This window comes from Canis lupus, chromosome 36 (assembly GCF_003254725.2).
Source record: "Canis lupus dingo isolate Sandy chromosome 36, ASM325472v2, whole genome shotgun sequence".
NCBI classification, from domain to species: Eukaryota; Metazoa; Chordata; class Mammalia; order Carnivora; family Canidae; genus Canis; species Canis lupus.
The window spans coordinates 7,796,820-7,812,417 of NC_064278.1; the positions used below are offsets into that span (position 1 = coordinate 7,796,820).

At 37.2% G+C, this 15,598-nt stretch overlaps 1 protein-coding gene across 3 annotated transcripts in view; it reads right to left on the reverse strand.

The window, feature by feature from the left end:
* LOC112674676 (fibroblast activation protein alpha) overlaps window positions 1-13,370 on the reverse strand; it is a 72,409-nt gene extending 59,039 nt beyond the window's left edge. Inside the window, exons 1-2 of one of the 3 annotated variants that reach the window (XR_004804503.2) lie at window positions 12,951-13,362; window positions 12,537-12,621 (exon numbers count right to left, since the gene is read on the reverse strand). Coding sequence is in view for 2 of the 3 variants with exons in the window: in XM_025471049.3 (XP_025326834.1) it covers window positions 12,537-12,621; window positions 12,951-12,956 (91 nt within the window). In the remaining variant the exon portion in view is untranslated. Of the gene's footprint in view, window positions 1-12,536; window positions 12,622-12,950 lie in introns of all 3 variants that reach the window. The other 2 variants (XM_025471049.3, XM_025471050.3) reach the window with 2 other exon arrangements.
* Window positions 13,371-15,598: the final 2,228 nt, after the last annotated feature.

Below are 15,598 nucleotides of genomic sequence, written 5' to 3' on the forward strand. Positions count from 1 at the left end.
TAGGTCACTTTTATGAGTTATGAGACATGAAGTTTACTCAGAATTTCCTAATCAAGCTTTGGTTCTTTGTACATCTAGAAAGACCATAAACATAATTATGTTTCACTATACCATCAGTGTTGACCTCTACGTCAGCTACCAGGAGAAATGAACTTCCATTGGGTTCTATGAAAATGTTATTGGCTTACTGCTATCTCAATGCTTACCTAAATTTATTGTACATGAACCATTTTCATCTCTGTATTTATGCGAGTTGTATAAGGTGTAGGTGCTTCCCCTTGACAGTAGTCTGTATTTGATTTTTTTTAACTATTATATGCCCAGTAGCCAGGACAGTACTTAGCATAGAGTGAGAACATGATAAATAGTTGTTGAATGAAGAAATAAATCAACTGAACAGATTTTATATAACTTACTTTCATTAATTCTCCCACAAAGATATGCCTGCCCTTACTCTTTACCTTCCTGTGGATGTTGTGAATTTCACATGTACACTCTTCTACCTGGACATGTCTTCATTTGCAGACTGTGTCAAAATTTATTCTTGGAGTCACTGGGACTGTTTTTTGAAAAACAGATTCCTAGTCTTTATCTTAAACCTACTGATTCAGAATCTCTAGGCCCTGAGGCCCTGGTAGCTTTTATTTTTACCAAGCCCTTCAGTTGATGATTCTGCAATTTAGTAATTTCATTGAACCCGCTTGATTCATTGAACTCCTGTGGCTATCAGTGGACTTGCTCCTTGCCTATAAACTCCTGGTACATGGGTGGGGCTAGCCTGCATAGCAATCCATACCTCATAGACATAGACACCCTACAACTAAGTGTTGATCATGGCTTTTAAGGAATGTTAATGGTATCCTTTAACATTTATACTCCCATTCAGTCCTCTTGCTTATTGCTTTGAGGCTATGTCCAAATGGACTCTTCTTTGGGTATATTCCCTCTGCTGATCCTTGAAGAATGAAGTAAGTGGACTGATTCTGCCCCAGATTAGATTAAAGGGAGATTGCAGGGAAAGCATGGAGGTCATTGTTTTCTAGTGGTTTGAGTGCATGATAGTGTGTAAATCAGTATAAAGTGCCACTCCATGGCATCAATCACACTCAACAAGTTCCAATCACTTGGAAAAGATTCTACAAATAGTTACTGAATGAATAAGTAGATTTTCATTCCCTTTTCTAAATAATGTTTTAATTTGGAAATAGAATCTTCTGATTATTTTGGAAGTTCAGTTTTGACATCTATAATTTTTAAATTAAATAATTGAACAGAAGCACAGACCAATTCTGAAAGCATATTTCTCTTCTATATGTAGCTGACACTCACTTGGTTAACACTTAACTCCTGATAGTGCCCTTAAATTCAATTTGGTCCATTGTTAGCACAAGTTACTCATACACTGCTTAAATACCCTAATTAACTGTACTTTAGTTATTTGCATTTTCAACTTATTAAAGCCAAGCTGAAAATTGTTTCAATTACAAATCCAAGAAATTACAATTCACAGAAATGATTCACAGTAGTGATTCACTGTTTTCCTACTTCTCTCTTAAAGCTTTGTGTATCCATTATTAGGACTTTGTTTCTATTTCTGCCATTTAATTTTCCAGGCCTGAAAAATCGAGAGCGTCAGAGCAGAGATATCTGATGTTAGCTCTGATATTCATTGTCAACTAAATGAGAAAAATATGGTTCAAATGGGCACTCAAATTGCTGGAAGGTCATTTTGTTCTCACTTTTGACCTTGATTTGGAAGCGATGCTTATGAGCCACCTCAAGGAAAGTGACGGGAGCTCCCAGGCACACCACACCTGTGTGTCTGTGGGGTCTATAGAGATGCTCTCTGGGAAGAGGCCTCACCTCCAGCCATCATATCACATGGAAGGAGCGCCACAAGGACAAGTGTAGGAAATACTAGGATGTGAAATATACTACTTACAAACTCATATGATATTTCGGCAAAGGCTGACAACCCTGAACAAAAGATAGATCTGAGGCAACTTTAGATCAGTAATAATTTACTAAGTTCTTATAAGTACCAAGCATACTACATGCATTGGTCCCATTAAATACTCACAGCAATTCTCAGACATAAGTACTATTATTAGCACCATTTTACAGATTAGGAAATGGATATTAGAGAAGTAAAGTAACTTGCCTAATACATAACAGAGATGGAGTTTAAATCTACTCCATCTGATCTTAGAGGCTGGCATTTTATTACTACGCTGTGATTAAAAGTGAAAGCACATGTCAAAACAACAACAGCAGAACAAAATAAACACAAAAATAAGGTCAAGAACCAAGAAACACACAAAAGGGTAGAATAATTACACCTCAAAATGTAGGTTAAGAGAAAATGAGGCAATTTGAGCTTTGTCAGAGCGAAGAGGTCACTGAAGAATCTAGTAGTTCCTAGTTTCTGAAAGCAATTTTCTGTGGTTCTTTCTATAAATAACACTGAACAACGTAAGTCAGAGGAATTGTCAGGTTTTTAAAAGTCCATTTGTGTATTGTGTGATTGTTGTGCTATGTTATTTTAATGAGGGAATTTTTTTCATGATCTCTAAAGCTTTGAAGATCAGAAGATATGGTCAACACAATGCATAAGAACAGGAACAATACCCTAAAGGAAAGGAGGGAAACTGAGTGGGGAACAATTAGAGAGGAAGACAAGCCATGAGAGACTCCTAACTCTTGGAACAAAGGGTTGCAGAAGAGGAGGTGGGTGGCGGGATGGGATAACTGGGTGACAGGAATTAAGGAGGGCACATGATGAGACGAACACTGAGTATTCTATGTTGGCAAGTTGAATTAAAAAAAAGAAAAAGAACAGGAACAGTCAATGCCATTTGGGTGATCCTCAAAGTGAAAGCCAACCTTGTGTATTTTTTTTTAAGATTGTATTTATTTATTCACGAGAAACACACACAAACACACACACACACAGAGAGAGAGAGAGAGAGAGAGAGAGAGGCAGAGGGAGAAGCAGGCTCCATGCAGGGAGCCCAACGTGGGACTCAATCCAGGGTCTCCAGGATCAGGCCCCAGACTGAAGGCGGCACTAAACCGCTGAGCCACAGGGGCTGCCCCTCCTTTGTCTCTCTCTCTCTCTCTCTCTCTCTCTCTTTTTTTTTTTTTACTTTTATTTATTTATGATAGTCACAGAGAGAGAGAGAGAGAGAGGCAGAGACACAGGCAGAGGGAGAAGCAGGCTCCATGCACCGGGAGCCCGATGTGGGATTCGATCCCGGGTCTCCAGGATCGCGCCCTGGGCCAAAGGCAGGCGCCAAACCGCTGCGCCACCCAGGGATCCTTTGTCTCTTTTTGAAGCTCACTCAGTCTCCTTTGTCAGCTCATCCTCTAACCTCTACTTTAGATTTTGGTGTGGCTCATATTGCTGTTCCTTGGGGTCTAAGGAAGAACGACTTTCCTCAGCCATTTCATTCTCTCCCACGGTATCTATTACATATCTGTGGGCCGACTCACCTCCACCATTGCTGTCACACCTGAAATCCCCAGTTGGATTTCTTCTCTGGATTCCAGGCCTGTCTATTAAAACTTCCTCCTTAACATCTCTGCACATCTCTCAGGCATTTCAAACTCACTATGTTGAAAGCTAAAAATAAAAAAGAGTCCCATGCTGTCCCTCCAGACTTCTCTAAGTCTCTAAGTCAATGGCACTGTCACCCACGTAGTTCCTCGATTCAAATACCTGGAGTCATCCTTGACCTCCTCCTTCCTTACTGCCTTTGTCCAACATCCAAGCCTGACAACTCAGTCTCTAAGATCTCTCTATTGTCTGTTTTGTTTTTTTTTTCCATTTCTACTGCACCCCCAAGGCCAAGCCATTTCTCACTAGGTAGACTATCATAGATGCCTAATTGCTCCACCTGCAACTTCATGCCTGGTATTTCATTCAAGTTTTAATCTACATTTTCCTAATGACTAATGATGTTAAGCATCTTTTCATGTGCTTATTGGTCATTTGTATACCTTTTTTGGGGGAAGGGGGAGCTGTCTATCCTTTGTTTTTAAATTGGATTATTTGCCTTTTTATTATTGACTTTTAAGAGTTCTTTATATATTCTGAATGCAAGTCCGTTATCAGATATATGATTTGCAAACATTTTTTCCCATTTTGTGGGTAGTCTTTTCACTTCCTTGGTATCTTTTGTAATCCCAAAGCATTAAATTTCAGTGAAGTTCAATGTATGTACTTTTTATTTTGTTGCTTGTGCTTTTATCTGAGAAAGCATTGACTAATTCAAGAACATGAAGATTTATTTCTATGTTTTAAGACTTTTATAGACTTAACTCCTACATCTAAGTCTCAGATCTATTTAGACCTAATTCTTTTGTATTGTGTGAGGAAGGAAGTCCAGCATGCTTTTGTTGTTGTTGTTGCTATTGTTTTTGCATGTGGATATTCAGTTATCCCAATACCTTTTATTGAAAAAACTTTTCCCATTAAATTGTTATGGCACCCTTACAAAAAAAAAAAAACAATGAAATATATATATATATATATATATATATATATATATATAGGCTTTAGTTTTAGACTCTAAATTGTATTCCATTGATCTATATGTATATCCTTATGCAAGCACCACACTGTTTTGATTATGTAAGTTTTGTAGTAAGTTTTGAAATAAGAAAGTGTGATTCCTCCAACTTTGTTCTTTTTCAAGATAGCTATTCTGGGCCCTTTTCATTTCCATATGAATTTTAGGTTCAGCTTGTCGATTTCTGTGAGTTATCTTGGATTTGGATAAGAATTATATTTAAGTTGTAGATAAATTTAGGGAGTATTGCCATCTTAAAAATATTTAGTTTTATGATCTATATAAATATTAAGTTTATGTAGGATGTCTTTCCATTTATTTAGATCATTTTGACTGTTAATTGTTAAGGTATAGAAATGCAATTGATTTTTATATATTGATTTTGTATCTTACAACTTACCTAAAGTTTTTATAGTTTGAATAGTTTTTTGGTGAATTCCTTGAGATTTTCTATAAACCAGATTATACCATCTGCAAATAGAGACAGTTTTACTTCTTCCTTTCCAGTCTGGATACTTTTTTTTTTAATTTTCTTAAAATTTTTATTTATTTATGATAGTCACACAGAGAGAGAGAGAGAGGCAGAGACACAGGCAGAGGGTGAAGCAGGCTCCATGCACCGGGAGCCCGACGTGGGATTCGATCCCGAGTCTCCAGGATCGCGCCCTGGGCCAAAGGCAGGCGCCGAACCGCTGCGCCACCCAGGGATCCCACACTCTGGATACTTTTTATTTATTTCTTCTCCTTACCTAATTGCCCTTGTACAACCACCAAAAAATACTGAACAGAAGTGGTGTGTTCTCGATATTAGGGGGAAACGACTGAATCTTTTACCACTGTGATGTTAGCTGTGAATTTTTTGTAGATGTTCTTTATCAGATAGAGGGATTTTGGGCAGCCCGGATGGCTCAGTAGTTTAGGCCCCTTTAGCACATGGCCTGATCCTAGAGACCTGGGATTGAGTCCCACATCAGGCTCCCTGCAGGGAGCCTGCTTCTCCCTCTGCCTGTGTCTCTGCCTCTCTCTCTCTCATTAATAAATAAATAAATAAATAAATAAATAAATAAATAAATAAATTCTTAAAAAAAAAAGATAGAGGAACTTCTTCCTAATTTTAGTCTGCTGGGTGTTTTTATAATGAAAGGGTGTTCAATCTTTTTACTGTGCCTATTGAGATAATCATATGATTTTTGCCCTTTCTTCTATTAATACAGTTTATTATAGTAATTGATTTTTGAATGTTAAACCAATCTTGTATTCTTAGGATAAATTCCACATTGGTAATGGCATATTATTCTTTGAAGATCGCTGAATTTGTTTTGCTTGAATTTAGTACTTTGTTGAGGATTTTTTCATCTGTATTCATAAGATATATTTCTCCGTCATTTTTTTTCTTGTCACATCTTTGTATGATTTTGGTTTCATGGTAACGCTGGCCTCAAGGAATGAGTTGGGAGGTGTTCTTTTATATTTTTGGAAGAGTTTGTGAAGGATTAGTAATAATTCTTTTTTAAATGTTTGATAGAGTTTACCAGTGAAGCCATCTGGGCCTGGGGTTTTCTTTGTGGGAAGTTTCTAAATCACTGAATCAATCTCTAGTTCTTACAGTTCTATTCTTATTTTCTATTTATTCTTGAATAAATTTGGTAGTTTGTATCTTTCTAGAAATGTTTCCATTTCACCTATGTTATCTGATTTTTTGACATAAAGTCTTTCTATCCTGTTTCTTTATTATTTTAAAAAAATTTATTTAAATTAAGTTTAGTTAACATGTAGATTATTATTAGTTTCAGGGGTAGAATTTAGTGATTTAGCACTTGCATATAACCCCAGTGCTCATTACTTCAAGTGCCCTCTTTAATGTTCATCACCCTGTTACCCCACCCTCCCACCCACCTCCCCTCCAGCAACCCTCAGTTTGTTTCCTAGAGTTAAGAATCTCTTGTGATTTGTCTCCTTCTTGTTTTTATCTTATTTTATTTTTCCTTTCCTTATGCTCATCTGTTTTGTTTGTTAAATTCCACACGAGTGAAATCATATGGTATTTGTTCTTGACTGAGGTATTTTGCTTAGCATAATACCCTCTAGTTCCATTCATGTTGTTACAAATGGAAAGATTTTGTTCTTTTTGATGGCTGGCTAATATTTCATTGTATACCTATCTGGTCCCTTTAAAGAGCTCCATCACCTCAGTTTTTTCACCAGGTATAAAATCATAATCTGTATAAAAAATTTAATTTAGATTAATATAAGTAAAGGTTAATAACAGCTGTAAGTTATTCTGTTTTTACTATTTTTTTATTTCACAAAGATACTGAAATGAAAAATTCTTTACATATAAATACGGAATAAATTTTAAACAAAAGACTGATTAGTATTTGGTTATCTTACGGAAAGATCATTTCAATTTGTACCTACTGTATTAACTGTTATTACAATATATTTTAAAACTCAGTTTGACAGTCTCTGGTTTTTAAAAATGTTTATCCTGGATTACACATCCCCAATTGAACTTTAGAACTTTTTTTTTCAAGGTATGTCTATGACTACATGTTCTTGTGTAAGTTGTAACACAATTCTCTTGGAAATCAGAGACAGGTAAACCTCTTCTGCATTATGGGATTCATCCAAAGCCTGGCATTATTTTCTATATTATTTAGAATTTGGCAAAACTTGGAGAAAGTTTGGCAAGATTCATCTTCTGTGATTTTAAAATCCAAGTGCAAATTACGGAAATATAATCTGCAAAGTTGATTTATTTACACTTAACTCAAAAGCTCTTTTATGTTCATGAACTTTCTGAACCTTTTCTTCAGACTTCCTCAGACTTCCTCCAAAAGAACAGTGAAAATACAAGCTTAAAACTCTTAAGATGTTTTTGAGGGAGTCTGTTTCACAGTTCTGAATGTTGATACTGGGAAAATTTCAAGCCTTAAAAACATATTCACATCTCCTTTGAAGATGATTTTGTCTCACATGTATCTTATTTTACAAAAAGTGATGACTGAAGTTATAGTAGTAGTAATAATAATAACAGCAAGAACAACAGTGGGTTTCTTCCTAACATGCAAACATTCTAAATTATATTTCTCCTTGCAAAATATTGATTTTTGTTCTATCTAAATTGTCCATGGATTCAGATATCTCCTGAAATGAATTATATAGGGCATTACCTAGCTAAGTAAGTAATCACTATGCATTTTTATATGTGTGTATATAATCATATATATATGTAGATACATATTTTACTGTGTTAACTTGTTTACATGATTTTATCTCACAGCTATCATTCTCTTTTTGGCTCCTTGAACTCACTTTCCTGTTGCATTTGGGACTTTGTGCCTGCATTTCCCTCTGCATTGAGGATGGCATCCTCCCTGTCCTTAAGATCTTAGCTCAAATATCATCTCAGAGAAGCTAACTTATGATCTTCATTACAGACTGAATTGTGTCTCCCAAATTCAGACTGAAGGTCTAAGTCGCAATGTGACTATATTTGGAGACAGTGCCCTGAAGGAGGCACATGATTAAGATTACATAAAATCATAATGGTGGAGCCCTAATCTAATAAAACTAGTGTCCGTATAAGAGGAAGAGGCACCAGAAGAATGTGTGCATAGAGAAAAGGCCATGTGAGGACACAGCAAGAAGGCGGCCATCTACAAGCAAAGGAGGGAAACCTCCAAAGAAACCAAACCTGCCTGCATCCTGATCCTGGACTTCCAGCCTCCAGAACTGTGAGAAAATAAATTTCAGCTGTTTAAGCCACGTCTGTGGCAGCCCTAGATGTCTAACACAACCCTCACTCTAGTTGTTCTTTGTATTCATTTACTGGCTTATTATCAGACTGCTTTTTCCCAAGGATGGAGAAGTTGGCTTTCATGCCCCAGACTGGTGGCAGTTATTTGGAAGGGTGCTTAACAAATCATTGTTGGTCAAATAATCGACACGTCTAGGACCCACAGTGGACTGGACAGTATGATACTGGAAAACTGTAGGCTGCTATTCTCAGGTTTTTCATATTCAGTAGATTGTTATTTTTAATCCCTGGAGGAATCATACACCTCTTCCAGTCCAAGGGTTAAAAAACCAACTGTTTCTAGAAATCTGGCAGATACTGTAAATGAATGTGGTGTCTTGTGCACCATAAAATAAGAAGTTGTAAGGTCTGTGGCAGACTGGAGAATGCATTGCCCGTCTAAAGATAGCACCTACTTCTCGACTATTACCATGGGCCCAATGTTGTGAGATCTAATACTTAAAGAGGAGTCAAAAATCTAAGATTCCTAGTTGAAACCTGATTTTTAAAAATTTGCAACTATACAAATTTGTATAAAACACAGCAGACCCAAAACAACAGCAAAGGACAAACTGTTTAAAGGTAGACAAAGGATTACAGGGAGATCAGAGGCTGGACTTAGAATGATTCTCCTTTCACCAGAGGACTTAGAGGCCCCGCTCAGAGGAACTGAGATTTTCTCCCCACTGCATTCCCCCTGTTCTTTCTTTCCTTCCACTTTATCCTCTATCCCCGCCTCCAACTTCCTTTACTTTCTCCCTTTTTCCTTTCTTGCTTTTGTGCCAGAGCTGCTATTGTCCTGTATGAGTGCCCTGCACACAAAAGTTTCTGAAAAAGATTTATTTTTGATCCAAAGAGGTGGGGGATAGGAATGGGGATGATACCCAGGGGTAAAGACTCCCTACTCTCAGCATTGAGAACATCTTTGAAATTGAAATACATCATGCAGTAGGGCCTACTTGCCATCCTTGTGTTATTTATCTATTAGAATGAAGGTAATGAAATTCTAGCTATCACTATTTCAGTAGCTACTCTATGTTAAAATAGAAAAATAAGAGCTAATATTTATGGAGCATTTGCTTGTCATCATGTGGGGAGCTCTATACTCAGTAGAAATCAAGAGGAGGGCAGGTCACACTAACCTTTCCCTTCACACATGAATTTCACAAATTCAGGTCTAGCAATTCAGAGACTGTAAATCATAAGGCAAAGCCATATAGACTTTACTTTTGAAATTCCAGAACCTCTATCACTGTCCAATTCCAGTTTTTTGTGTGTTTGTGTTTATCTCATGAAATCTCTTGAAATGAGATCTCTGCATTTGTCTTTGGGGTTGGCAAAAAGAGGGGGAAGGTGTGGAGGTGAGTTTCCATTCTTGGCCTGGTTGCATCTTCACAGGGGAAGTGGAGCAGTGCTTTGGAAGAAGAGACAAAGTGAACCTCTGTTCAGGCAGAAGGCAGGAGACTAAGAAAGGGCTAGAAATGAATGGGGTTGGGGGTAGGCTGAGGCCAATGGGGGGTGGCCTGGGACTAAGGGATAGAAACTCATATGTGCTTCCCATTCGGTGAAAATTAAAATAAGAAATTTTGAAAGTTTTCCAAAAAAGTTATCCCTTATTTTTATTATTAGGTGGATGATCTAAATGGATCGTTTCCATTTCACCACTACATTTTCCTATTTGTTTCTAAAATCCTGCCTAATTCCTCCACAGCTCTCTTAGAACTGTGGCTGGTGTTCCCAAGACCTTCTCCCTGTGTGGAAAAGTCCATTTCTCTCCTTCTTCCACTGGGACCTGGCAGGGAATGGCGGAAATCCCATCCGGTAGTGATGACCATCCCTCCATAGTGGGTTTTTATACCTTGCCTTTCACAAGGAACTCTAGACCGCTTGCAGCACCTCTGTTTCCCAAGCAACTGGCACAATGTTGGGCAGATCATTGGTGGGATTTTCTTCAATAATAAATAAATAAGTGAACCAAGGTTTCTTAAGCAGCTCTTTAAGTTTCTCAAAGGAAGACTGTTCTTACACTGGAGCCAAAATCCTGAGCTAAGAATATGAGGCCACGTAAGGCCAATGTGAGGTAATGGGAATTCTGAGGAAGTGTGAGAAGGCTAACTGGAGACTCATTTGGCCTTGAATTCTCTGTTCCTCCTCCCCTTCTCCTCCCTTAGTACCTCAGATGCTATTCTCACATTGGGAAGAGGTGAGAGCAAAGCTCCTGACCTGGAAAGACTAAGGATTGGGGTGAGAAGACAGGAGGGAGATTAGAAGGATGCGTTTAGCATCTGGGCTGCCTGTACACTGGTTTGTGGGCTTCAACCTCCATAGTGCTCAGGAAAGGAAGGCAATGAATTGTCCCATGTGCAAGTGGCATTCTGAGAAGTTCTTCAACCAACTTAAAGAATGACATTATAGATAGAAAAGATACAGTTCTCAGCTTTTTTTTTTTTTTTTTTTTTTGGTGATTTTTCTGTTGCTGAATCAGTAATAAAGTTTCATCTAAAGTTTAATTTGATTACTCTTTGAGAAATTACTTTGCTCTGATAATAATCCTGCTGGTTGAAAAAGAAGACTATGCTATGAATGACAGGACTTTTATACTATACATAGTTTATAATATATATTGATGTGTATAATATATACAAGTCTAAAATTGGGAAGAAGGTAAGGATTGAGATTGTATATAATTATACAAATACCTATATATTATATACTTATATAGTTTTTATAAATGTATAACTATAGTATACCTATCATTCAAAATTATGGCTTAAATTCCCAAGTGCCCATGCAACCCAATCTTGCCTGTCAACATGGGGCAAGCTCACGATAATTTCCACACACTTTTGTTCTCAGAACATTAATTTTTGAGGGAGCAAAGTGTTAATTCCAAGTACTAGTGAGTCTTTCCAAACAAGGAGTTAATTTTGAATGGATTAGCATTCAGTAGGTCAATTGGACTTAATCCCTCATCTGACAGTTACTCCTCTGAGGGAAATATGGCCCAAACCCATGGAGTTAAGACACTGGTCTAAAAACAATTTTAACTTAAAAAAATATGAAAAATACGGATGCATACATACATCTCAGCAGCCTAAGAGTACTCGAGTGCCAGCAGATAGCAGAAATAAGGACTAAAGAACACTGCTTTCATCATATCGATTAACATCTCCATTTTGTAATCCTGTGAAAACCCCATTAGTATTTTGAATTTTTCAAAATATTTTTCTATATTTCATTTTTTTAAAGCAAAGAATCCTTTTTTAGCTAAAGGCTTACCATTGGTCTTACTTTACTGTCAGATAACCTGTAACTAAAAACATTTTCCCCCTCAGCTATCATAAAACTTTAACACTTATTAGTACAAACCTTTCCCCTTTTCCAAGACCCCAAGGCACAATATCTGTTATTGTTGTCATTTTTTTCCTGCTTTTGAATTTGAGCTTCTCTTCATCAATTGTTTCATAAAAACTTATTCCCCTAATATCACTGGGTTATTTGCAGACAGCCTTAATTGAAATTTCAACTAGCCCAAATATTAGTTCATAGTATCTTGCAACTTACAGCAAATTGAGATCAATGGTAATCTTTTAAAGGGATCGATATATCACCAAACATAATGCTTGCTTGATAATAGTCTTCTAATCTGATTTTTCATTGCTACTGTATCTAGAGTAACAATTTCACCTTTTCTGTACAGCTATTCCTGGAATCTCTATTTTCTACCGCCTCCCTAAATTTTTGGAAAGTCTCATAATACAAAACTCCATAGGTTCTGTTTGGGCTTTTCCATTCTTACTTATCTTTATTTTCCATAAGGCAATCCAATAATGAAAAGCAACGTTAGTTAAAAATATTTTCTCTAAAGGCCTGTCCAAACTTGTAATTTAGCAGATAATGTGGAGGGTGTGGGGGTGATACGGAATAGTGCTTAGGTTTTTCTATTGCTGAAGTAATACTGGGAATCTCTTCCTACTCGTGCCTTAAATTCCTCAGTATTTCTGGTTGCTCAACAACATATCTGTGAGCTTATATGTCTTCTTAGAAATAACAGACTTACTTTGGGAAATAAGCACTCAGGAAATGTTCAATCACTTGTGACCATGCATTAGTGCATTTTCTGAGCTATCCTAGGCAGATAAGAGCAAATTAGAGAAAATTCTTACCTCTTGAAGGACGTAAGACAATGCACATCACCAATAAAGCAAGCACAGCAGAGGTGGCAACTCCAAATACAATTTTTAACCACGTCTACATAAAATAAAGAAAATTGACATATACACAGTTTCTGCTAAGTAGTAGAAATGGCAAGACTTTGTTTACACCTAAATCCTATTTCTTCCTCCCCACAAAGTCTTTGATTGTTTTCCACTGATCTGGCTATAATTGCTGGAATCCTCCCAGCTCTGCAAGGACAAATGTTTCTACAGTATATTTAGAACAATCTCCCAATCCCAACCCACTCCAGGAAGTACATACTTAGGTACAAAACCTCACCTTCTAAACAATAGAAAACTCTGATCGAACTCAACTCAGCCAGTCCTCATTCTTTAGCAATACCTGAGGCTGCATATACTAACCTTCATTTTTCCAGATGTTTTTGAAAGTTAGCTAATTCTGACTTCAGAGCGTGGGTCACCGGATCTGTGAAAACCGTTGAAAAGAAGCAAGTCTGTCTTCAGAGTTGGAAGCTGAAGCTAGGACAAGGTTTTTTTCTTTCCACGGACTTTTGAATACCGTGCCAAATTTCAAAAGATTTCTGTAAAATTAGAAACAGATTTTGGGGGCGTTCTTGGCCTTGAAATGAACTGTGAGTGGCTCAAGGGAGGTTTTATAGCCTTCTCATCCTTGTAAATTCTACACCAACATCTGCTTACGTTGACATACAGAGGTTTCAGGATTTTTTTTTCTTTCTTTCTGTCTTTTTTTTTTCTTTTTTCTTTTTTTTTAACAAGTTCTGGTTTGTGTTTCATTTTCTTCTAGAAATCACTCACAGATCACTTTGGCAAGCGATTGCATTTTGTTGTAACCTTTTTATTTGCAACCAAAAGAAGAATTTAAAATAGTATGACTTCAAGGTATGCACAACATACACATAGCTATTTTTTAGCAGAGAAGGAAAATTAAAGCTATATAAGATTTCGTGAGACATACACCACATAACTGCACATTTTTCTTCCTCTGGGAGATTATGAGGTACTTGCGGACAGAAATGTTTTTCTTTCAGCACAATTTCTTTGTCCATATAGCACCATATGCACTTTCAGTAAATACAGAAGTTTAAAAATTCAACTGTCTAAACCCACGACTGCTTTACTTTAAAGAAATAAAATGCCATCTGGTGAAATTTAGTATGGGTTAGGTGTGTATGCACAGGCCAGAAAGATGGAAAGATCAGTGAGAATAATTTACCAGCAGACCTTTGGAAGAATGGAAATGGCTTTGCAAAAGTGATATTTTTGCTTCCATCTCAGAATATATTCTGAGGGAGAAGACCTTTTAGTAATCATAAAGCCTCTAAAACAAATAAGAAAGATTTGAAAACAGAAGTGAGTCTTAAGAACAATTTAGTTTGGGCTAAATCCATATAATTTCAAAGCAATCGGTCAACTTGACAGATCAGGAAAATGGTTGACTGGATTTTTAAAAAATACATACAAGCAACAGTGTCTTGGAGTACTCTGGCTGGCTCAGTGCAAGTCACTCAGGTAGATTCTGTGGTTCCACATAAACACAGTTGTTAACCTCCTGTATCTTTAGTTTTTCCACTAATGATTTTTTTTCTGGAAGTTTATGATGCTCTCCACCTGACTAAAACAAACTTCATGATGACATTTCATGGGTTGTTCATGAAAGGTAATGAGGAAACAATACTGAAATCTGTTACTATTTACTTTAATCAATTGGTTTGGCTTCCATAGGAGGCTTTCTCCAGCAAACAGCAGGACAGTGGCTTGCGAACTTCCTTTCAGACATTCTCCAGACATCCCTCCCTGAATTCCAGTCTTATGAAAATTCTGTTGAGGAAAATGAGTCATTAAGCACTTACTGGCAGAGAGATGTAGCCACCCGGATTCTGGATGAGCCTCCCTCTTTGGCAGCTGATGGGACCAGCTCTTTACAAACTGAAGCAATGATTAAGAGTAATATCCAGGTTATGCTCTATACTTGCAGGTGTGTCCACTGATTGTGAGATGCTCAAATCCAAGATAAAAGCCACCAGCCAGGTTCCAAATGAACAGCTCTCATGTGGGTCCTCTCAGATTGATTGCCTCCTTTGGAAAATTCACACAGCATGTTCTCAGAAGTTCTATCCCAGCCTGCCAAAGCCCCAGAGTCCACAAGTACTTTTTAGTGTGTTATTTCCAAGATTTAACTTTCTGAAGAGTGACTGTAATAAATGATTAGGGTGTAATTAAAATGGCTACTATTCGCTTTAGCAATTAAAAGTGTACTGACGTGGTCTGGTCTGAGTATCATTTAGGATTGCAGCCAAGTGTAGGGCGTCTACAGGAGACTCATTTGACAGGTTCTATAGAGAAATTGGGGTGCTTTAAGTGGAACAAATTTAAGTTGAAACTGTTAGTGAGTGGGGGAAATTTTGAAGCTGAAATGTGTTTATTTAGTTTTGTTTATTTTTTCCTTGGAAGGTTGGTGATTCAAATTCAACTTCTGGAAAATTCTTACTGGTTTAAACTGTTTTTAGAAAAATGAGACCAACTACAGAAGTAAAGATGTCCAGAGTTTTTCCATGTGATTCCATGGGCTAGGGACATGTTGCTTTAATAGAGTGTCACATGTCTGGCCTTCTGAGATACTGTGGAAGTGTTCTAGCTTTCACCCAAACAGAAACTCCCACAAAAATTTGGATCCTTTTAATACTATAACATCTTTACTGACTTTTTCTTCTTTCAGAGTGAATATGAAAATGCTTATGCTAACATTTTTTTAAAACATTAAGGAAACTGACTATCATTCTTATTTTATATACTGAGTCAGCATCTAATCAGCATATTTCTCAGGAAAACAGTCTGTGTCCTCAAGGAGCTTACTCTCTAGTATAAGCGGGGCAGGCAAGCTCTTACATACTGGTTTCTTTTCCCCTTCTGGAGCTCTGGTTGCGAAGGAGTCTAAGGCTGGTTCATGCTTAGAATGAAAGAGACCTCTGATTGTCTGTTGACTACAGCATAGACTCAGGAGGGGAGTCAGAAAGTCCACCTACCATGTT